The sequence below is a fragment of the Petaurus breviceps genome, unplaced genomic scaffold (assembly GCF_028583685.1).
Source record: "Petaurus breviceps papuanus isolate PSGF00001 unplaced genomic scaffold, PetGlider_PUasm1.0 90925, whole genome shotgun sequence".
NCBI classification, from domain to species: Eukaryota; Metazoa; Chordata; class Mammalia; order Diprotodontia; family Petauridae; genus Petaurus; species Petaurus breviceps.
Genome location: NW_027187380.1, coordinates 9,484,120 through 9,500,588, shown reverse-complemented (window position 1 = coordinate 9,500,588; position 16,469 = coordinate 9,484,120). Strand labels below are relative to the sequence as shown.

General features: G+C 42.1%; 1 protein-coding gene across 6 annotated transcripts in view; it reads right to left on the bottom strand.

Moving 5' to 3' along the window:
* TANC2 (tetratricopeptide repeat, ankyrin repeat and coiled-coil containing 2) overlaps window positions 1-16,469 on the bottom strand; it is a 576,061-nt gene that overhangs the window by 7,735 nt on the left and 551,857 nt on the right. For 5 of the 6 annotated variants that reach the window (XM_069076240.1, XM_069076243.1, XM_069076239.1 and 2 more), the window contains 6 exons: window positions 15,630-15,753; window positions 10,040-10,215; window positions 7,670-7,802; window positions 7,144-7,173; window positions 6,245-6,336; window positions 3,230-3,376 (listed from right to left, as the gene is read on the bottom strand). In XM_069076240.1, coding sequence (XP_068932341.1) covers window positions 3,230-3,376; window positions 6,245-6,336; window positions 7,144-7,173; window positions 7,670-7,802; window positions 10,040-10,215; window positions 15,630-15,753 — 702 coding nt within the window. The remainder of the gene's footprint in view (window positions 1-3,229; window positions 3,377-6,244; window positions 6,337-7,143; window positions 7,174-7,669; window positions 7,803-10,039; window positions 10,216-15,629; window positions 15,754-16,469) is intronic. The other variant, XM_069076241.1, reaches the window with a different exon arrangement.

The window sequence follows — 16,469 nt, the reverse complement described above, 5'->3', positions numbered from 1 at the left end:
TCCCCAGAGTTACTGCTGGCCTCCCCTATTTCTCTTCTTGAGGATCCATTAAAATAAGTATGGCAGAGAAGCAGATGGCGGCCATCACTGGGCTTCATGTTACTACACAATCCCTCACAAGTTTTTTTTTTAATTCTTTAATTTATTAATTTGTTTGTTTCCTTTTAGTTTACAGGGTTCAATTCCACAATTCCTTGAATTTCACATTTTGTCCCCCTCCCTCCCCTCCCCCCCATGGCGGCTTATAATCAAGTATAGGATCTGTAAATACTTTCACATTATACAATGGTCAGGTTTATAAGGACGGATTGTACCAGCTGGAATGAAAAATGGTAAAGAGGACATAAAATCAAATAAGAGAACGAAAAAGATCAGGTAAATCCCTCAGAAGTTGAGAGTAAAAGTAGAGTTCTTTTCTAGAAGAGCCCTGTATCTAGCTGGAAAAATTGATAAATCAGTCAACAAGCATCTAATAAACACCTTCTATGTGCCTGGGACTATGCTAAGTGGTGGAAATAGAAAGCCAAAAGACAGTCCCTGCTCTCAAGAAGCTCACAGTTACCAAGGGGGGAGGCAACATCAAACTTTTATGTATAAAAAGGAAATCTACAGGGTGAATTAAAAATAATATTGGGGGGAAGGCACTAAGATTAAGGAAGCCTGGGAAGGGTTTCTTGCAGAAAGTGAGATTTTAGTTGAGACTTGAAGGAGATGAGGAAGGAGAGAATTCAAGGCACAGGAGACATACAGTGAAAATGCCTGGAGTTTGTGAGATGAAGTGTTGTGTGTGAGAAATAGAAGGAGGTTGGTGTCATTGGATCACAGAGCACATGGTAGGATAGAAGGTAAAAGAAGACAGGAAAGGTGAAAGGGCCAGATTATGGAGGGCTTTGAAAGCCAAAGTTTATGTTTGATCCTGGAGGGAACAGAGAGCCACTGAGGTTTACTGAGGGGTGATATGGTCAGATATGATTTAGAAAGATCAATCTGACAGCTAAGTGGAGAATGGAATGGATTAAGGAGAGACTTGTGGCAGGTTGACTAATCAGCAGGCTATTGCAATAGTCCAGGATTGAAGAGATGATGACTTGTACCATGGTGATGTCAGTGTTATAAGAGAAAAGGGGGAGTACAGAATAGAAATGAAAGGATTTAGCAACTGATTGGATATGGGGAGGTGAGAGAGAATGAAGAGTCAAACATTTCACCTAGGTTGTGAGCCTAGATGATGAGGAGGATAGACAGTAATGAGGAAATTGGGAACAAGGGACAATATGGGGGAAAAGATAAATAAGTTCAGTCTTGGACGCTGAATTCAAGATGTTTATGGGACATTCAGTTCAAGATGTCTAATAGTTAGCTGGTGATGGAAGACTGGAAGTCAGTAGAGAGATTAAAACTGCACAAAAGATCTAAGAATCATCAGCATAGAGAAGAAAGTTGAATCCACTGGAGCTGATGAGATTACCTTTTATATATATATTATATAGTATATAATATATATATTATATAATACCATTTATATATATAGATATTATATATAAAGAAAATGGCCATGGACAAAGTGTCGAGGGACATCCACATATATAGTGGACACGAGCCGGATAAAGAGTTAGCAAAGGAGACAGAGGAGGAACAGTCAGAGAGGTACAAGAAAAATCAGGAGAGAACTGTGTTTTGAAAACTTAAGAGGGAAGAGAACATCAAGGAGAAGAGGTTGATCAACAGTATCAAAGGCTCCAGAGAAATGAAGAAAGATGAGGATTGTGATAAGGCCATTAGGTCCAGTAATTAAGAGCTCATTGGTAACTCTGGAGAAAGCAGTTTCAGTTGAATGATGAAGTTGGAAGTCAGACTGCAGAGAATTTAGAAGAGAGTCAGAGGAAAGGAAGTGGAGGTGCCAATTGTACATGGCTTTATCAAGGAGTAATAGTTACAAAAGAGAGGAGACAGAGAATGACAGCCATCCGTGATGGATGATCAAGTGAGGGTTTTCTGAGGACGAAGGAGACATAGGCATATTTGTAGGCAATAGGGAAGCACCCACTAGACAGAGACATTGAAGATTAGTTAGAGAGTGGTAATAATTGAGGGGGCAGTGTGCTGGAGAAGGAATGAAATTACACGTGTACAGTTTGCCTTGGCAAAGGAAAAAGATCACCTCTTCTTGTGAGACAGGTTGAAAAAGAAAGTGGCAAAAGACATCTGAGTGATGTGAGTTGAGGAAGATGGTAGAAGAAGGAGCTCTGAGTGAATGATCTCCATTTTTTCAGTGAAATATGAGGCAAGGTGCTCAGCTGAAAACACATTTATGTGCCTCAGCTGAGAGGAATGGGGGGATAATGGGGAAGAGAGGGAGTTACAGGAGATTTGAGGAAGGTTGAAAAGGTTTAGAAAAGCTGCTGTGAACGGGATCATGAGTCAATTAGAGAGGTATAAAAGTATTGTCTTGTTGCAATGAGGACCCAGTTGAGATTATGTAGCATAAATTTGTAGTGGATTTAGTCTGGACCATTTTGTGTTTTTCTCTATCTTTCTTTTAGAAGTACATGAGTAGGGACAGAACAGTAGATAGTAGGAGTAATCCAAGGTTGAGGCTTAGCAGGGCAAGATCTTCAACTGCATAAGGGGGCAAGGGATTTGAGAAAAAGAGGACACTATAGAGTTGAACTGGTTGGCCAAGGAGTCAAGATGGGGAAGGTACAAGAGTATAGCCAGTGTAGGGTGATGGCCTGGGACAGAACAACAGGTGAAGAGTTTGGAGGTTTCAGTGAGAACAAAAAACAGGTTTTAAGGTTATAAGGCAGAGGGAAAGGTGGAATGACAACAGATTGTGATCAGATGAAGGAATTTTAAATGTTGAACATGGAAATGATACATTTGTTGTTTAGGTGATGGCAATCTATTACCATTCATTGGGGATATAAGTGGAATTTCAGTGACTATTGGTCTCCTATCTTCCAAAGAACAAATGCAATATCATGAAAAAAAATCATAAAACTACAAAGTACTCTTTCCTGATCTGGACTCCAGATAGTTTTCACATTCTTGCCTGGCCAGTTGCTTTGCACACAGAAGGTACTTAAGGTCAGTGCTCCATAGATAGCCAAGTGCTAAATGGGAGACAGATGCTGCAGGAGCCCAAGAAGAGCTGGTGGAGTGAGATGACCCACTTAGCATGCCGCTTCCAGGGTGAAAGAAAAGAGATGTGATAACTCATTGGACTTACGTTCATTTTCCTGCGACATCTGGAGAGGTTGAGGAGGAGAGAGACTTTTAATTCCCGGAAGGTTTTCAGGTCTTCACCAAACCCTTCCCTGGGAAATTTCTTCAGGGCATACTGGTAGCGCTGGGCAGCTTCTTTCACTTTACCTTTCTATGATGAGTACACAATGGTGAAAAACACTTATTAGTTTGCTAAAAGCTGTGGCAGCCTTGTTCCCACTCTCCTTTTCATCAGAGCAGCTATGCCAGCTAGCTAATCACTAACTTCTCTTCTTCCTATCATTTCTAACCCCTAGTCCAGGGGAAAGAACAGGGATAACCTGCTCAGCTTTGATGATGGGAACATGAAGGCTCAACCTGTCATGAAACTTATCAGACTGGGAAAACAAGGTTGATAGAATACTTATGGGTTATAAAAGTAAGATTCAGAAGGTGTGCTTCCTTAACATGCTGCTGTCATGGAACTGTCCTGAATCTCGTGATGGAAAGACATTTGGAGTCAGTCCACTTCCCTTCCTATAAGGGCAGCAACAATTCAGAGGAAAAAGAGTGTGTGTCAGTTTTCTTTGCCTACAAGGAGAGTCTCCACACTAGGGGAAAAATGCTCTTGCTTTAGAGGCATAATCCACATGAGGTTGAGGGACTACACAAATGCTAGAGATGTCAATTCTGTGGTTATTCTGCACTCTTCTCAGCCCTAAAACCCACTCAGGCAGTGTTCATTGTTCATTCACTCTGAAAAGTATGTGATTCTTTTCCATTTCTGGCAATAGAAATGCTAGGGTGGGGCTGACTTCCTATTACGATTTCTACAATTGACTTTTTAGGGGAAATATTCCTATCTGAAGTCCTACTTTGCTAGCCTACAGCAGGAAACGATTCTCCTTTCTCACAAAGGATAGGAAAGACCGAAGTAACCCGGCTGCTACTCCTCCTAGTCCCTAAGAGATGGAAAAAAAAATAACCTTTAGCTCCCTTCCCCTGTTTCAGAGGAAAGGAGTGGTAGAAAGTTATGAAACCAGACAACTCGGTAGTTTTGGGGGATTTGTAAATCAGTCATTCCCTTCAGATGTCTATGGGAAAAATCAGCACCATAACAGAATCCAATATGGGTGGACTGTGTTGCCTTGCTCAAGGGCAAGGTTCGGTGGGGTTAAAGCTGGCTCAGTGGTGTGACCACAGGAAGCTTGGAATACCCCAAGGCTTGCATAACTAGAAATTAGGAAGCAGAGAGACTGAGGAATGCTTGCCCTTCTGCCCCTTTGAACTGCTCATTTCAGCACCATGTCTCTAACATCTATCGAGGATTATAGAGATAAGGACTGGACCCATGATTTCATTGGTGTTTTGAACACTGGTGTTTTCTTATGGAAAATACCCCTTACCAATGCTGGTTGGTGCCTTCTGTACCGCTTAACACAATCTTAGAGAGTTATCTAGAGCAATGAGAGAGTCCCTTGCCCAGGGTCTTATAGTCAGTATATGTCAGAAGTAGGTCTTCAATCCAGGCCTTCCTGAGGTTAACTCTCTATCTACTATGCCAAGCTGCCTCTCATCAAGAATTTTCAAGTCAGTCTCTCTTTGCCTTTCTTTCCATGCACTAAGGAAGAACACAGAACATTTCTAAGTCAGCCAGTTGGGTGGACATAGGGTCAGTTATACCATATTTTAGGGAGGAAAGAACATTTCTTACTTTAGGACATCAGAGCAATGTGATTACAATTAGGACATAAAGACTCAGAAGTCTAGAAGGCTCACATTTTTGTCCAAAACCACACCAAATGAGGGCTTGTATGATGAAGCTTCTAGGGACCAGGATCCTCATGGCTCTTGCTTTTAGGCTGCTTAGGAAACAAAAGGCTTCTCTCGGGATCTACTGTTCACTTCTGACATAAGGGTGAGTGAAGAGATACTGTACCAATTCATCTAAGCTCAGCAAGGTAAATTCTGACACATAGTATTCTTAGAGAATTGACAACAAATTGCAAGGAGGAAAACAAGACTAGAAGATAGAATCCTGGGCTGGAACTATGAGCAAAAAGGTAGGAGAGGAGTGTATTTACTCTTTTTTTTCTATTTAATGAATGACTTCAAGATAAAGTTCTCATTTAGGAATGTTGGGAAGTTTTTTGTTTTTTCTTTGATGGGACCTGTGATTTTACTGGTGTAGGAAACGCTTGTGAAGAAACATGAAGATCAACAACTGTTCTGCAACTTATGTTCTTAGAGAATTTTCTGGGTCTCTGAGAGGGTAACTTCCTTGGGGTTACACAGTCAGTATGCAGAAGAGGCAAGACTTGAACCCAATACTGTGAGGCCAACTCTTTACTGACCAAACTACACAACCTCTGTTAGGAAGTTATTACCATTTACTGTAAGCCTTTTGTCTGTGAGATCAGTGACTTCCTGCCAAAGCTAAAAGTGAATTTCCTTGCTCTACAGAATGAAAATGGCTGTTGGGCAAAATGATTTTGATTTAATTCCTGCTCCCTGATTTTCCCCCCCTTTTCCATTTAATAGGCTCAATAATATCTAGGCTGACAGATTAAGTTCTGGTATGAAATGAGTCATAGAACTTGAAAGTCAGAAGAGATCTCAAAGAGCATAGGATCATAAATCTGGAGTTGGGACTGTGGAGATAATTTAGTCCAACTGTCTCATTTTATAGGCAAGAAATCTCATAGTCCAACCTGAGAAGAAATCCAATCTGAAGTGGTCAAATAGCCTGTGCTTTGAGCAGAATGTGAACTGGATTTGGTAAGGCTGCTTGACCTTTGCTTATAGCTGTTCCCTGGTCACTATAAGAGGATGGACCTTCATATTGGGGACACACAGAACCAGAACCTTCTAAGTTCCAATTCCAGCATAATTTTAGGGAAGTCATTCCATTCACTTTTCCTTAGTAAATCTCCCTCCAGGAATAAAGGTTAGTTTGGTCAAGACTGGTGGACTCTATATTTAGAATTGCTACAAAGCAACCAGTGGCTATTTTGATATTCTGTCCACTACCTCTTCATACCTTATAAAACATGTCTCCTTCCTCCATCAGCTTGCTCAACAGGATGATCATGATGTCTGGTTTGGAGGTGGCCATCGCCCAAGTGGCTGGACCTGTAGTGTACAGGATGCATGATGGGTAAAAAACTCATACAATGCAAGGGTGGTAGGAAGCTAGGTGAAAAAAATATCCTGGGGGAATTTCTGCTGAGAGAACAACTTGGTGTGAGCATAATGCTCCATAATTCATTTCTTTTAGGTTTGAAGTTACTCCAAGGCAACAAGCAGGGTCTGATTTGCATTCACCTTAAAATGTGAACTAGTGCCACAGGAGGGCAGCAGAGCCTGTGGAAATCATTTGGTTTAAAAAAAATTAAACTAAAAATTTTAAATCAGACAATCAGAAGAGACGGTTTACAACAGAGATTGTGACAAGATTTTTAAAAAGTCTAGTGGTAATGTATTTTGGAAACTGGGACTCCAAAGCCCCAGCTTTAGGCCTCTTAATTGTGAAAGAAAGCACTTTGTAGAAAGGATATTAGTGAAGATGATAAAACCTCTTTCAATGTATAAGGACCAAAGAAGGCTCCCTGAATGGAAGAGGTCCACTTGGAGCCAGGCTTATAGTGCCAATTCCAAACAGTCCAGAAAAGAGCTGACTTCACCCAAAAAAGGGGAAGGAAGGAAGGGTTAAGCTGATTAGTTCACAGGCGGCCTGAAAGAACCCACCCAGTTTTCCCAGTTAGTTGTCAAAAGTTCAAGTTATTCTCTACAACAGTCATTAAAATAAATCTTCTTTTAAGGTGTAGTAAATTAAAAGATTAGAAGTGTGGGGAACTCATGCAAGCTAAATCAAAGAGGAGAAGGCAAAGCTGACCAAGCCATCAGACTGGGCCTGATGCTGACAGCGGTGAGATATACCTCGTGGGCGACTCGGTAACGTCTGACAACCTTCAAAGAAAGGAGAAAACAAAAAGTTGTAGGAGAGGAAAAAAAATGGATGAAGGTGAAAAAAAAAGAAGGAAAAAGCAGCAGTGAGAGGCAGGCAGCAAGAAAGCTGGCATACCAGCCAACCCCTTCTCTAGGCCCATGGGATCGGGGAGCAGCTGAGGGCAGCAGTAGCGCAGGGACCGGAGAATATAAAAGCACGTTCAGAGCGAGGGGAAGCAGGCTCACTGGGAGAGTTGTGAGATGGGGCTGGTACAGAGGTATCAGGGTCACAGTCCTAGGAGACCGCTGGCCAATGCTGGTCACAGGGTATTACAGACAGGAGCTCTGAGGGTGCTCTCTGTGCCAGGCATCTTTCTGTTTACTTGGGCAGCAGTAATGTAGAATCATGGAGTGTGGGCAGTACACCCACACTCATACCACACGTTTGGGGCGTTAAGACTGTGAGACCAGTCCTGCCCAGGGTGCAGGTGGCCAGCACCTTCTCCCTGTCCCCTACCTATCTTGGCTCCTTTCTTCAGAAGGGTGACTACGACAGAAGTGTTTCGGCATCCCACTGCCCTGTCCAGGGGACGCATCCCACTGTAGTCAACATGCTCGATCATGGCCCCATGATCCACCAGGAATTGTACCTAGGACATCAAATAAATAAAGTCATTAGTCTGGGCTTGGTGGGATAGCACAAATCTATCGGGGATGTAAGCAGCTGCATTTCTGTTCCCCAGCATCTGGCTTTAGGTAGGCTGTGAGACTAACCAACCAGTTAATCAACAAACATTTATGGGGATGCATTGGAAAACATGACCCACAAGAGAAGTGCTAGCCCTGGCCTAGCTGGCCAAAAGACAGACTTTGAGGGGATAGTTCATAAGTTTATAGTTCATAAGAAAGCCTATTCAGTGGTCCCATAAACTGCTTTATGTTCTGATGAGGTTTAAGCCTCCGCTTCCTGGGACAGTATGTTATACTCTCATAGATTTAGGGCTAGAAGGGCTGTCAGAGGCTGTCAAATCCAGTCAACTGCTTTCCTCTTTCCCCCATTTTACAGATGGGGGAAGAGAGGCACAGAAAGATGTCTTCCTGACTCTTAAGTCCGACAGCCTATCCATCAGGCCACCAGTAGTTATATGAAATTACTGAATCTTGTTTACAAGTCTGTCAATGTGGGATTGTGAGCATTTTATGTTTAGCAGTTCTTTTGTGTATAGAAAATAAATTGTCTTATACTCACTTCATACGTCATACATCAAATATCTTTTCTACTCTCTGCTTTGGAGACACATCTATCTATGTGTCTATTATGAGCCAAAGCCTAGTCCTGAAGTGAATTCCCCCCTCCCCTCCACCCCCCCCCAGGTACTGGGGTAAGTGCCTTGAGGAACCAAAGAGTATGAGGAAAGGGAGTCTAAACTCCCTCATTCAAGGTCAGGTTTCCCTAGGAAGGACTAAACCTGGCATATTCCATACATATCCAGGTCCAGAGCAGATAGGCCCCTTGGTAGAAAGGGAGACACAGTGCCCCCTTCCCCTTGGGGAAGCTATTATTAGAAGAGATTACATACAAAAATACAAGGAGGATACTAAGAGCTGTGATCTGATGTAAAACGTGGTGCTTGAAGTGAGTGTTGAAAGAAACACAAGACATCTACAAGGTAGGAGTTAGGAGGGAGACCATTCCAAGGCATGGTGAGCAGCCAGTGAAAAGATACAAAGATGAGAGATTGGGAGACAGAGCATCGTGTGTGAGGAGCAACAAGAGCAGTGTGGCTGAGCCATAGCGGGGAATAATGTATAATGATTTACTCTCACCTCCAGTCCTGTGCTCCTCATCTCTGACTGTGAATTCCTGACCCAGACCACCATTTTAGGAGATACCCATGCTCCTAGCATATACCCCTACTCCTAGCTCCATCCTTGACATCCTTGACCACCCTTGACCCTGATTCCCCCTCTCTCACATCATCTCCTGACTTTCTAGCTCCTTTTATAGGTTGTTTTTTTTCCACTAGAATATAAGCCCTTTAAGGGTAGGGACTGCAGTTTTTTGCTTATTTTCCCAGTGCTTAACACAGTATCTGGCACTTAAAAGTAAGTACTTAATAAATACTTTATATGTCTATCATCTATCTAAAAAGTTAGAAAGGTAGGTCTGGGTCAGTTTGTAAAAAAATAAATAACAGGCTCTCCCAGGCCATGACTTCTGCTTGCATTTCACTATCCTCCATTCCCAATCTTGGCCTTTGGTTAACCACTTCAACTCTACAGTATTTTCAGCTCTTACAAAAGATAAAATAAGAAGATTTTGTTTATATTTTATTCTAGAGGAAACAGAGAACTACTGGAGTTTTCTCAATAGGAGAATGGCAGTGTCAGACCTGTGTTTTAGAAAAATCACTTTGACAGCTGTGTGGAGGGGAGAGTCTCAAGGGAGGGAAGGCAGTTAGGGAGAATTTACAATAGACTAGGTAAGAGGTGATGAGGGCTTGATCTACCAAGAGTGGTGGCCGTGTGAATAGAGATATGAGACATACTGTAGAGGTAGAAATGACAGCATTTGGCAAGTGAATTGATATTTGGGGTGAGGAAGAGGGAGGGGTCAGAGGTAACTAAGGTGCTTTATTCAGGCTGTAACAATTCCCCTGCCTTCAATGATTACTGGCATGTTTTCTGCACTCCAATAGACAGTCAAATACGAGAACAGGAAACTGTTGAACTTACATAAATAGGCCCCCAAATAGCTCTCTCTTCCCTAAGAGCTGATGTAACTCACACTTATCCTTAACCATCTGCTTTGCACAGTATTAACTGCTACTACCTCATGGTCTGTGTTCACAGAGACAGCTTCTTTTATTTCTTGAAGGTTACTCACCACTTCAGCATCTCCATAGAAAGCTGCTAGATCCAGTGGGGTGCGGCCATTCTTGTCAGCATGATCTGTGGCAGCCCCATTCTCCACAAGTGAGCGGACCACTGGGAGGTGGCCCTTTAAGCAAGCCCAGCTGAGGGCTGTCAATCCCTCTTTGTCCATAAGGGCAATGGAGGCACCTGGAACAACAAGTATGAGGTCAGGGGTAAAAGGAACAAGAAATCACTGCAGGAAGGAAAGCTGACTTGATGGCAACTAGATAGTAGAGTGGAAGGGATTACACAGACTTGACTCCTACTCTTGGCTACTCTACTTCCTACCTGTGTGACCACTGGCAAGTCACTTTCCTTTTCTGATACTCAGTTTCCTCATCTGCAAAATGGAAATAATAATACTTATGCTACTTATCTCACAGAGTCCCTGTGAGAAAAATGTTTTGCTAATCCAGCACAGTGCCTGGCACATAGCAAGTGCTTAATAAATGTTTGTGTCCTCTGTCATCTAAATCTTAAAATGCTATATTAATTCAACATACATTTATTAAGGGCCTACTATGTGTAAGGCACTCTGCTAGGTACTGGGATACAATCAAAATATTAATTAGTCTTTGCACTTAAAGACTAAGCTCTGGTGGGAAGGTATAGTATATAAATGTTTAAGTATAGTATTGGGAAAATTGAGGAGGGTCCTGGTGGTGGTGGGAATAATCAGGGAAGGCTTCACAGATGAGGTGGCCGTTGAGTTGAGCCTTAGAGGAAGACAAAAATTTGTAAAAGTGTAGATCAATGAGGAATGCATTCCAAACATGGGGGTTGGCTTGTGTGAATGCATGGGAGCCCCAGCTGAAGCATGAGTTTGGGGAATACCTAGTGGTCCAATTTGGCTGTAATAGAGCATTTGTAAATTTGAGTGCTATGAAAGAAGCCTAGAAAGGTAGCTAATGCACTTCAGCATTAAAAATTGCTCCTGGAAATTTGGCATCCCTCAGAGGATAATGCATTTCTAACTACCCTTCCCAATACTGCATGCATCTTATCTCATTATTTCCAACATACTGGATCAGAAGGAGGATACTTTTTACTCTTCAGTAAAATTTCCAAACCTTTCCTCTGATGCCATCAATTCAACTACCTTTTCTTCTTCAAGATTCACTCTCATTTGTTTTTATCACCTTATTCATATCCTAACAACAATTATTTATAGTCTCCTAGGTCACTGCTGCCTCACAATCAATAATCAACAATTAAATACTTACCATGTACCAGGCACTTGTGCTAACCACCAAGGATACAAAAACAAAAATGAAACAAACCCTGCTCTCACAGTCTTCCTCAATACCACAATCCCTGCCCTTATACTTGAGGAATTCAGTAAAAATGTTAATGTCCCCTTAAACACCCTGGCCTCTTACTTCATCACCTTCTTCAACTCTCATGACCTTCCCCCCCTTCACTCTAGCTCAGCCACACAAAATCTCTCACCATCACCCATAAGGACTATGACTGAGACCTCCCTATCACCCCTTCCATTCTTTTTTTTTTTGCCTTTTGGAGGGCAATTGGGGTTAAGTAGCTTGCCCAAGGTTGCACGGCTAGTTTTTTTGTGTGGGTGCTAAGTGTCTGAGGCCGGAACCGAACTCGGGTCCTCCTGACTCCGGGGCTGCTGCTCTTCTTTCTGTTCTCTATCTTTGCCATAACCTCTAGTGATTCTACCCTTTAAACCTTCATTGCTCTCCCAGGCCATGGCTTCTCCTTCCATCTCACTATCCTCCATTCCCAATCTTGGCCATTGGTCAACCACTTCAACTCTACAGTATTTTCAGCTCTTAAATTCTTTGTACTCAAATTCTATTCCCACTCATGCCTTACCAACCCTACCTGGTTTTATTCCCATCATATACCTCCTTTACTCTTATTCCTATGTTGCTGAATAGTGTGGGAGGGAATTACCTAACCATGCTTTTGTATTGGACTGCCTATTACAAACTGCTTATGAAAGAAACTTCATACTACTTAGCCTGTTATTTAAGCCTTCTCCAATTTGGTCTCAATTTGCCTTTCCACCTTCATCTCCTCCTACTCTCTTACATGAACCCTTCATTGAAACCAGACCATCTACTTACTCCCCCCCTCTTCCTCCACAAATGCCATATGTGCTTTCTCCTTTTTGTTCTTATTTTGTCCCATCTGAAATGCTGTAGACTTTTCTGTAACCGAAATTCTACATTTCCTTAAAGGTCGAGATTAATTTCAACTTTCTCTTTAACATATTCCCTCCTCTGAAATTCTACAGCACACTGCCTGTTGCTTCTTTGGCACTTAATATATCTACCATGTATTATTAATCTTTCATGCTGCCTTCCTCATTGCAATGTAAGATCTGAGGGCAGGGACTGTTTTTGCTTCTTCATTGTATCAGTACCTGGCACGTGGTAAATGCTTAATATCTGCTGACTGATTGTTGATTAGAGGCTCACAGGGTTAGAGGTTTAGAGGGACTTTAGAAGTCATCTTATCAATCCCTTTCTTTTTATAGGTGAGGGGTTATGTCTTTCCTCTTTGCATTCCTAAGGTCTATCCCATCATAGATTACTGTCTATAGCTGATGATGTTGATGACCCCAGAAGATGTCTCCTATTTAGAGGGCATGGAGGGATAGGAGACCTGGACCTACCACATACTGAGTGGGCCCTGGAAGGTGCAGTAGCACTCTGGTGCCTGATGACTGTACCAAGAGGGAAGAAAATCTGTTCAAGTAAAGCACACAAGTCTAAGTAACGAAGAATGCTGGAAAACTCACTTTCTCTAGGAAGCTTTCTTCCATTGCCCAGTACCATTTGAATCACTCCTTTAGTCTATATTTGCTTCTCTTCTGAATTTACATTCTTCTGTTCTGTGATAAACCATCTGGAAAATCTTTATGTGCTGATTTCAAAATTTCTGTCTCTCTTACTAGAGTACAAGGCTTTATCTTCTACTTCTTTTGTATCCTTCAATAGTAATCTAACAGTGGTTTCCTGAATTCATTCATTCATTCAACAAACATTAATGTTTGCATATTGATGCTACTCAATATTAACACTTGTTAACTAAGTTGGGGGGCAACTATGTGATGCAGTGAACTGAATGCCCAGCTTGAAGTCAGGCAGACTTGAGTTCATGAGTTCAAGGCTGTTCTCAGACATTTACTAGCTGTGTGACCCTGGGCAAGTCACTTAACCCGGTTTGCCTCAGTTTCCTCATTTGTAAAATGAACTGGAGAAGGAAATGGCAAAACCATTCCAGTATCTCTGCCAAGAATACCCCAAATGAGGACATAAAGAATTGGACACAACTGAAATGACTGCACAACAACACTAAGTTAGAGATCAACTTTGTGAGTTTGGGACACTTCCCAGCCTCCCTCCCTCAGCTGTAAGAAGACCTGAGTTCTCATTTGAACTGTGCTCTTGCTAGGTTGAGGCCCCTTTAGCAATGACCTTGCCTGACTACTTTGTTATGCCTTCTGTAATGAGAGATAACCACAGTTCTCTGCCTCTCATGGGGGAATGGAAGAAATCAGACCTTTAATATTAACAACTACTATTTATGTACTGAGTTGTTAACATTTTTTCATATTGCTAAGTGCAATCTGTAAATGGAGCAGTGATTCTAATGGATAATTTTGATTGCAGAGAGAATTCTAAGGAGGCCACCCAGGTGCAGCACTTAGAGATTCTTAGGATAAGGCCTGGCTCTCCTGCAGTGATAGAATGGGTTGAACCAATGGAATAGGAAGGTTTCAGATTTCCAATACTGAGGGGAAGCAGGGCCCTATAAATCCAAAGGAAGACTTAGAGATAAACTGGCTTTTCAAAAACAAGGGACATTGGGGCAGCTAGGTGGCACAGTGAATAGAGCACCAGCCCTGGAATCAGAAGGACCTGAGTTCAAATCCAGCCTCAGACACTTGACACTTACTAGCTGTGTGACGTTGGGCAAGTCACTTAATCCCAATTGCTCTGCCTTCCCCCCTCCAAAAAAAAACAAAAAAACCCCCAAAACAAGGGATATGGGGAATATGAAGAACACAAAGAAAATCATGAGAAATCATCCTATAATATTTTCATGATTGAAACCCCCTATTACCATGGAGAAATTAAATAGCCTTTCGATGAGCACATTTCCAGTGGTGAAGAAGAGCGAGCATTTGGACTCTGTTTTTAAGTGAATCTCTGCTGGCATGCGGGAGGCAATACCGGTATGTAGCTGTAGAAAGGCGATCACTGTTGTATCATTATGTGAACTCAGCTCCTCAACCAGCATCTGGTGGCAGTGGGAATCAATGGAGGAAGCCCAGATCTTCCTCAGTCTGATAGCTGGTGCTAGGGAGTTGGAGCTAGCTATGTGTTCCTGGGAATGGCCTACATATCCTGGCACAGCCCTGTCACTCTGAAGTTGACAAAGGCTAACCCCCCCTGGAGGATCTGGCTAGGGGGCCATGAAATCTCTGACTTCAGAGGAGTTGAGAGTTGAGGAATGACTCCTGACACTCCCCATGGGAAAACTGCTCTCAGCTGCTCCTGTCTAGGCACGATTTTGTAAGAGTGGGATAGTCAAAAGTCTATACAACTCTATAAACTGAGGTCCAATGTTTACTAATAGTTATATTAACTAATACAATCAATTAATCAATCCAATCCCACTGGCTCAAAAATAAATACTACCACTTGATGGTGATGCCAAGGATTGTTCTGTGTTGGGCATGAAGTGATGATATCTGTCATCTTTCTGCTGTTTCTTCTTAGAAATCACCACTCATGTTATCTTTATGTTCCTAGAGACAGTTAGGTGGTGCCATAGAGTGCATGACCTAGAGTCAAGAAAACCTGAGTTTGAATCTAGCTCCTTGACACATCTCAGCTGTGTGACCCTGGGCAAGTCATTTGACCTCTGTCTGACTCAGTTTCCTTAACTATCAAATGGGAATAATATTAGCACCTATATCCTAGGGTTGCTGTGAGGATTAAATGAGATGATATTTGAAAAATGCAATATAAATGCTAAATATTACTCTTAGTGGGAGGTGGTTGAGGTCAGCAGTACAGAAGGAACTAGCAGGGTCTGAAATGCTTTATGACTGTAGTGTGACTATAACTTTCTCTAACATCCTTGCTAGAACAAAAGATTTGTGGAGGTTCTGAAATGACAAAAGGACTTTCTCGGTATTTGTATTCTGACTTGGGCTTAAACAGAACATAGTCCTGTTGTCTTTATTTGCCCAATCTTGCATCTGCCTTCTCAGTAAACAAGGCAATGCTGACTGTCAGCAGTTAAATTGGCAAATGCCATATGGGATGATAAAACTTGAGACTAATATGTCAAGAAATAATGAATATCTAGATCTGTTAATGAGACAAGGACATGGGAAGTGTCATAAAGCACTTGGAGTTTTCCTTTAAGTTCCCAGCCAATGAACTAATTTAACGCCTTTCTTTACTCCCTCTTAAAATGTCCAGGAATCAGTGATAAATTAGGTGGACACTTTGTGCATATCAGAACCATGTGGTTCTGATAGACTAATTCTGGATTCCTAAAATGGAAGAAGAACTCACCTTGTGCCAGTAAGAAATCTACTGTCCCTAGGTGGCCCTCTGAAGCTGCCATCATTAGAGGGGTTCGGCCTTGCTTGTCTGCCATATTAACATCAGCTCCATGGGTGAGTAAGAGGTCAACAATCTGAGAATGCAGAGAAACAGGGACTGATGGTACTGAAGCAAGGTTTCTGTGAAGACACATGGATTCTTTCACATATATCAAGTGAATTCCCCAAACTCTGCCAGTGGGACTAACCATCTGTCACTCATCTTCAATGTATGTAAAGTTCTCAGTAAAATTTTATTTAAACTCTGAGTTTCTAGTGACCTGCAAACAAGGGACTTGAGAAGACAGACCATCTAATGCTTGTCTCACTTGTCACGAAATGAAAAGGAGATTAAGAAAATAATCACCAAGAAGTGAAGGTAACTAAATAATCTTGTAACACACGGTTTTTAAAATTGTGGGGCATGTTCCTCCCTGAAGGAATGGGAGATCCTGTCAGGGAAGGTTGTGAAGCACTAGTTAAAATTATTTTAAAAAATTTTGAGCACAACTCCAGCATAAATATATGCACTTTTCCCCCCATTTAAAACAAAGCTCAAATCAGAATCAACAAAAGTGAGATGAAAAGAGTGAATTGGTTCAAACTGTTGGGGGGATGGCCGAAAAGGAGCCCACACTGGACTGTGGGCTCTCATTTCTAGCCTCATGTCCCTGCCCCTTCTCTTCTTGCCTGCAGGGGAATCCCAGACCTCCCCCTCTGCTAAACACTGTCCAGGTAGGATCAGAACCTAAGCTGCTGCCCTTTGTGGACACAGCCCAAGGAGACCCGCTGGCACTGAGGTGCCAAGTCA